Genomic DNA, 7,870 nt, shown 5'->3' with positions numbered 1-7,870 from the left:
AACTTGGTGTAGAATACTTTACTCAAAAAAATATTTTCATATTTACAGAAATTATGTCTACTTAAATCTGTTGGTTTTAAAATTTGGTTTATGACGCCTTTTTTTTATTTATGTGTCAATCCACATACAGCGACACTGGCCTCTAGTTCTTAAGAGGGAACAAACCTCGTTCTAAATAACTAGACGAAAGCCAGTATCAAAGTGGAGTTCTGCTATTTGATTTTAAGGAAATTTTCATGGTGTTTCTAATTCTAAAAATGCATCGAAAAAAGAAATATATATACCTTATTAGATTACATTTACAAATGTATAGACACTTGTAAATGGGAAGTGGGTGTCTAGGTTTATGCTTGTAATTAATTTGCACATCAATTCTCCAAAATGCACAAAAATGAAATAAAGATGGCACAAATATTTTAAGCAGCTTTTTCATGGACCGTTAGAAATATCGAGGAAATTCCTGCAGCAGCTGGTAGCTAGTAAACTTACTTCAAAATATTTTGAAATCTCAAAACGTGGATCGGAACTTTGCGATGCTTTTGCTGGCATTAAAGTCGCCAACGGGAAAGTTTACAGAATCTCGAAACCAGACTGCATAAATCGAATTCCAAGTTTAATACCGTAGAAACTCCTCCGGAATCCGTAATCATTAAATAAGTTAAGTGACCGTTTGGTCTCTGGTTCCACAGGGCCTGCGATGCAACTGGTAGATCAAATTGGCTATCCTACTGTTCTGTGCAGCTGCTGTGAAATATTTAAGATGTAATCAGTTTAGCTCATGGTTAAACTTGCCTACAATGTAAATTACAAACCTCGTAAAATAGATATTGCTTGAAATATTCCTCAATAATTTTTTTAAAGACATATATGGGCCTTTTTAAATTCAAAATTACTGTTTTTATTTAGAAAATTTTTACCAAATACATAGACAAAAGTGAAAATTTACCGTGAAATATTGTAAAATAAAATGAGAAAGTATAAATTACATTTAAAAAATAAAACAATTCAGTTTTATCATTAATTTATACAAATAAATGCCACCGCCATATATTTAGTATAATCTTTGTTGACCTAGCCTATATAATACCTAGTTTGGATTTTTAAGGCTATATTACGTAGGCATAATACAGCCCAGCTGTTATTTTATCTAATATTTGTCTTTTCTTATTTAAACATTTCTCAAAGCTAAAAAACTGCTAAAAATAGTACTAATTTAGTGCATTCGTATTCTGAAAATTTAGAAAATAATTTCTTACACATAATATATTGTACACGTTTGAAGAAAAATATGAAATGACTTTTCTTCGATTTTTTAATATTTATGTTCTAAGCATTTTCCTAAACATTTTTTTTTTTTAATTTGTAACAATTAGGGACGACGTAGAAGCAAAAAAAAAACAAAAAAACAGCAGAAGTGAGATCGCACATGGCATAAAGTTTGTATTCAATATTTGTAAAACACATTACTGTATTGCTTATTATCTATAGGGAAAAAATAAGGTTTTAAATTTTTCTGATTTCGGTTGTGAAGAACATTTAGCACACATAGAGCAACAGTTTCTAACCTCTGCTCTAAACTATTGATATTGATTTTTTTTTCTTTTTATGTAACAATATTCATCTTTGCGTCACTCTGTCTCAATTTTCAAAACATGGAATAAAAATATATAGTACATACAAATTTATAAATTATGCCACATTTTATGAATCGGTTTGCAAAAATTAATTACTTCTTTAAAAGTATTAAGTTCTTTAAAAGTAGTTTTTTTAAGCGATAGCAAAGTTACTGCATTGTATATTGTACTGCTAAGCACAAAAATCGTAAAAGTACATGAGCTCAAAATTAGAATCTGCTCTTTAAAGTTTTACGCCTCCATATATCTGTAACTCAGACTCAGACTAACGTAAATCCAAAAATAGTGATTTTCTGTTTATTAGTGCATGTTATGTAGACTCCTATTCTACATCAAAGTATACGTACGTAATCCGAAAAACAAAATCCTTCGTAATACTTTTCCTCAGTTAAAAACGCGTGAGTCCAATCCTTTGCATAAAACAAGCGACCATTTTTTCGCTCTCCAGTAAAGTAGCGATTATGTGACTTACGTTAGTCTGGCTCAGAGGTACAGATAAATAACGCATATTTCCCTTTTTCATATAAAAAAAAACTCAGAAAATAATCTATATAGGTACAGTAAGAACCACCTCGTGACAATAACTGAATTTTAATTTAAAAAAAAATGCAGATACAACTTTTGTATGCCGATGCCGGCTTCTTTTTCCTTGCCGACCTTAGTAGTTTGGTGTATCGCTGGAAAAATTCCTAGTACAGCGACCCTAAGTACAGCGACTATTTTTGTAAGTCCTAAACAAATTGTTATGTTGCATGGGCTTGTTGCCTTAAGTTTTGAAACCCCTTTGCTTGGGCGGCTGGTGAACAAAAAAAAACGTGGGGGTCAAACAAGATGTGGGGGCTTGTGAGAGGGACCACGAATCTAGTTTTTTTTTAAATTTTCTCACTTTTTTGAAGCAAGGTAATGCTTTTTTGTTGTTGTTTCACATTGCTGATTAAATGATTTCTAAAAACTGAAATTTGGCGTCAAAATTCGGGTCGGAAGGCCGCTGTAGACTCTCTACCTTGGAGTTCAAATTGCCATTTTTTTTTCGAAATTTCATGCAAAAAGTCCATTTATTTGGAATTTTTTGTTTCATGTTCCTGAACTAAACAGATTCGTCGAGTGGAAAATAATTTTTCAATCGATCGCTATTTACTAGCTAAAAGGAAGTGGCAAGGCCCCTCGACTTTCGAAATATGGGGTGGGGGTGGGGGGGCAGTCACCTAACTTGCCCTCCTCCCTCCGCCCTTGCTAACCGCCTATGCCCCTTCGTATATATATATATATATATATATATATATATATATATATATATATATATATATATATATATATGAATGATTGTACATTGAAATAGAAGTGAAACAATGACTACTTAATCAGTCTTGTTCGTTTCATTTTACATGGTAATTGCCAACTTTGTCCTAATGCTTTAGACCAAAAGTAGGAGACATCTGTTTTATGCTTTGTATATTAGTACATTTAATATACTAATGAGGAAACCTGTCTTCACTACATTAAAAGACATTATCACATTTTCTCTGTAAAAAATGACGAATGAAATCGTTTGTATCACGCACAGACTAGGAAATTTTAAATAACTTACGTGATGCTTACTCTGATGTACAATTGTCACGAAAGAGAGAATCCTAGGTTAGTTTGCATTTAATGTATTTTCTCCTGCATTTGTAAGAAACTATGAGCAGAGATGGGAATTTTATTTTATTTAATGGAGTTTATGAGTTTTTGTTCTTTTCTAGCATTTAACGCTGTTTCTTTAGTGCAAAAAGTACATAATAAGAGTAATTTGCTTCTGTTTTCTGTACTTTAGTTTCCTTCTCCGTCTTTTCAATACTTCTTGAGCTTCATTTTCTGTTTAAATCAGCTTAATCAGCGATTCATTCATTATTTTTTATTCAACAATGAACAGCAAAACTGCATACAAATGTGTGTACAGATTCTTTTCAAAACTAGAATTGATGCGATTCTAAGAGCTCAAAAACGATTGATTTTTTTTCTCTTTAAAACTCAGCATTTGAATAACCAGAGCTTGTTTTTAATAAAAAGGCATAACCCCCTCATTTTAGAGAAAATATTGTTATCTGCGACTATGCTTTATTTTATATTAAGTTCGTGCATTTAAATAAAATTCTAATTTTTAATGTATATTAGAAATATTTTTACCAATAAAAATTACATTGCCCTAATATCGATTAAAATAGCATTTACGGCTTCGGAGGAATCCTAACTAGTTTTGACAAAATATATAACACTCAAATAACGTAAAAAAACGCGAAAAAAAAAGGGAGACCTCTGATATTTGCCACCCTTAACTGTGTTGCCACTCTGAACATTCAGCAAACAAAAAAAAAAAAAAAAAACGGAAGGAATGCATAACGTTAGTGTCTCGTAGAGGAGTACAGAACAATTAATTATAATAAATATTGGTGTATTGCGCTTATTTGGAGAACAGGAATATTTATTTTCATTTGTCTTTCAGTCTGTCTGGTTTCGTAATGACTTTTTCAGCTAAGTTTATTTTTTGCAACCGCAATCAAAACCTGTAAAACGTGCTTCAGAGCTCTAGTTTAACTTATGTGAGCAGATTGAAATGTTTATTGAAGAGATTAAGGTTTATTTTCCCCATATTCTTCCACCGAGATAATGTTATAGTACTTCAGGGCTTATCTGTCATGATAACATGTTGTTAGAAAGTTTAGACCAGGGCTGCAGAGTCGGAAGAAAAATGGCCGACTCCGACCCCGACTCCGACTCCGGATTTTTTTTATATTTTTTTATTTGTATTTTTTCAACTCCCTCTCTCTTGTCAGGGGAAAGGGGAAACCTCTAAACAGAGATTGAAATATTAATTCCTTTTTATGAAAATTTCGCATCTTGTTTTTTATTGTAAACCCAAGACGCATACAACGTTAGAAATTCAATTTAAAAATCAAATTTTCCAATAGTTACGAGTTAAAAAGTGACCCTTAAAAACCCCTTTTAAGAAATTTGAAAAGGATTATCTGTAATTTGCTCCCCTTTAATGTTTAACAAATAGGTATTGATCAAATCGTGTGCTTTCAATTTTTGAAAGCTGTAACTTGAGAGAAAAAAAAGCTTTTTTTTTTTTCTAAATCGAAGTTCTTGAGAAGGGGTGGTTTGCCCCGGGTGACACCCATCTGGTAGAGTACACCCAAAGTTAATTTCAGAGTTTATAAGAAATATAAATACTTTAAGTCTGAAAATTTTCGCAAATATATTTTAAATTATTTTTCACGAATAACATTTCAACGAAAATAGGGCACATATACGTCAGGAGCTAATTTTACACAAAATGCGGCGGTATACAAATTTGTACAAATAGCTTTTACCATAACCATATTTCTTCTTCGTTAAATTTTTAATCTACATTTTATTGGCTGTTTTAGAATTAACCTTAATACGAAGATTTTAAAATTAACCGCAATTATTGAGTGTTGTAATCATTTACACTTATTTTGTTCCATACTTTTTCGTGGGAGCCAAACTTATAGAAATAGTCTTAATAAACAAAAAACATTAAGTTATTTCTTTGGATCTTTTGGATTCGTGCTTTCGCGCCAGAACTTTTTTGAATTTGCCGATCACCCTTAAACGTTTCAACCTTAGCTACGGGCCTCGACTTACTAATTTTTACGTTTCTTTTACTATTTTATAATTGAGATCGAACAAAACACTATATTTCTATTTTTATTTGAAAGTGATTACTTGAAAATATTAGGCAAAAAAACTGTTTGCTGACAGTTGCTATTAGTTAAGTTAAAAAGCAAGCAAACTAGGGGATGACTACAGAAAGTTCGGTAAGCACTCACGCTAGCTGATTGCCATAATGGCAGTTATTTTCTCATTAGTATCTTTTTATACATGTAATCGAACTAATTGGTAGTCAGTTTTTAAAAAATGCAAGGTGAATCAGTGAAAAGGAAAGAAAAAAAGAAGCCCGGGGTCAGAGTCGGAGTCGGCATGTTTTCTAACAACTTCGACTCCGACTCCTTTACCCCAAAATCGGTCCGATTCCGACTCCACAGCCCTGGTTTAAACTCGAGGTCAAGCTACTATGCATTTATATGTAAATATGTAATTATTTTTTGGCACCAACAATTGATGTTTTTCTTTACTAAGATGGTTTAGAATATGTTAAAAGCAACAAACTTAAAAAAAAAGAAAGAAATAAAATGGATAGAGGAGCATTTATATCAAGTAGTCGAGTTATTCTAAGAGATACAGATCGTACACTAATATGTCGTTATAAGTAATTATTACAAGAAAACTTTTCCCAACAAATTTAAAATTTTGACCATCTACATTAATTTTATGAAAAAATTTAAAGTAATGTACTCTAAAGAAAAAAAAAAACATTCTTAACGAGTCGAGTTTCAACTTTGGCGTACTAGTTACGGGGAATATTAAAGTGTAGCACAACTTTACCACGTAAGGGAACGCCAAAAAAGTTTACCGTGAGTTGAAAAAAAAGAAGAAAAAAAAAAGAAATAGGGAAAAAAAAGAGAGAAGTAAAAAAAGAAAGAAAAAGAAATCAGTCAACATGAGACTGTAGCAGATCCATTTTTCGCAATATATGTGCCTGTGCATTTTTTCTCTCGTAATTCAGTTAAAAATCCAGAGTCCACTACGAATAGTAGGCTTCACTTCGTGTTAAACCTGCCTTTTCCGCCCAACATGTCAGGATAGCAATCGGGAAAAAATATATAGATTAAGCTTCTATGTGGCCCCTGAAAGCCGTAAGTGCAAAGAGGTATAGGTCTCAAATGTTTATTTTTTTCATATCTTAGTGAATTTTGGTTATACTAGTGTCATTTTTTTGTGTTTGAGTTTTTTTTTGTATGATTTTGTTCTTCTTAAAATTTACTTTTGGGATTTGTGAGCCACATAAAATTTTAGATTATGTATTTTTTTTTTACTTCGCAGTTTTAATATCTTATTGCTTCATCTTATGTTGACCGTTTTTGCAGTGTAAGGTATCTAGGTCTAACGATTAAGAAATTAAGAGGTCTTGCAGGTTAAACGGCGACAGGCTGTCAACATACTTTTTAAAATGGTATAAAATGGTTAATTACGATAAAACGATGTGGTAAGCAATAAATGCTTAGAAAAATGAATGATTTGTGGTTAGTATAAAAAAATTGTTTAGTCAATACAGGATGTGTTTGACACCATTGCAAATTACAGTCGTAAAACGATGGAAAACATCTTGCACAGTGTTAAAAGCATTTCAGAGTGTATATATGTGACACATGATGGCGTAAAGATTCTTTTAAGTATGCCAAAAAAGTAGGGCGATCGTTAGGGGAGGGCTGCCGTCAATAGACCACAAAACAGTTATGATTTATTTTAGAAAATTACTTCAGACTAAAACTTTACTTCGACAATAGTAATAATTACTGTGTATTTTTCTCTTTTAATAAGAATATTCACTTCAATGAAAATTATATTCAATAAATAATCAAAATTGAAACGAAATAATTTAGCATGTGACCCATTCATTGCTATGGTATGCCATTGAGTTTTCATCGATGTACCATGTTCTCAAGACGCATAATCAATCCGTAAATTTCAAATAATTGTTACAAGAGATTAATAAGCGCTATAAATAAAAGTAAGTTATTCAAAAAAGAAAAAAAAAATTTAAATTTGTCTTTTAGCACAGAAAGAGCAAAAAACAGAAAGCCTGCACTCACACCAACACAACTAATTTAACCACACCTCGTCCCACCATTTGAGATTTACCAAAATGTGACTTACTCGACTAAGGTAAAATCTTTTGGGGTTTCTTCTGAACTAATGGGAGTCCTGTTTCATCCAAAATGATAAGTATTGATCCATCAATACTGTGCTTAACAAGAAGGCTCTCTAAAACATATCATCATTTGCTTATTGAAACCAGAGACTCGATCGTTTTTAGTATTCTCTGATAGTTCGAGACTAGTTTCAGGGTTTTTTTTTAGGGGAAACTTTTTTGTCTTTATTGAATATGTGGGACATATTTTTTCTCTCAGTCACAAAACTTCAGAAATGATCGATTCCCGCAAATCTCTGAAAGAAATTGAAAAAGTTTTCCTTCAGTTTCAAAATATGATTCACTAATTCTTACTTCTGTTTCGGGGGAGGGGAGATCTCTCCCAAATTTAGGATTTTCAAGGAACAGCTCAAAATTTCAAATGTAAAAGCTTCTGGTTGTGTGTCATCGATGTCAGTAT

At 31.9% G+C, this 7,870-nt stretch overlaps 1 protein-coding gene across 1 annotated transcript in view; it reads right to left on the bottom strand.

Annotated features, from left to right (window-relative positions):
* Positions 1-658: 658 nt before the first annotated feature.
* The window catches only part of LOC129218948 (carbonic anhydrase-related protein 10-like), a 128,535-nt gene continuing 121,323 nt past the window's right edge, over positions 659-7,870 (bottom strand). The window contains exon 10 of the mRNA XM_054853268.1: positions 659-744. Within this exon, the coding sequence (XP_054709243.1) occupies positions 659-744 (86 nt within the window). The remainder of the gene's footprint in view (positions 745-7,870) is intronic.

This window comes from Uloborus diversus, chromosome 3 (assembly GCF_026930045.1).
Source record: "Uloborus diversus isolate 005 chromosome 3, Udiv.v.3.1, whole genome shotgun sequence".
NCBI lineage: Eukaryota > Metazoa > Arthropoda > Arachnida > Araneae > Uloboridae > Uloborus > Uloborus diversus.
This window is presented reverse-complemented; position numbering and strand designations above follow the sequence as displayed.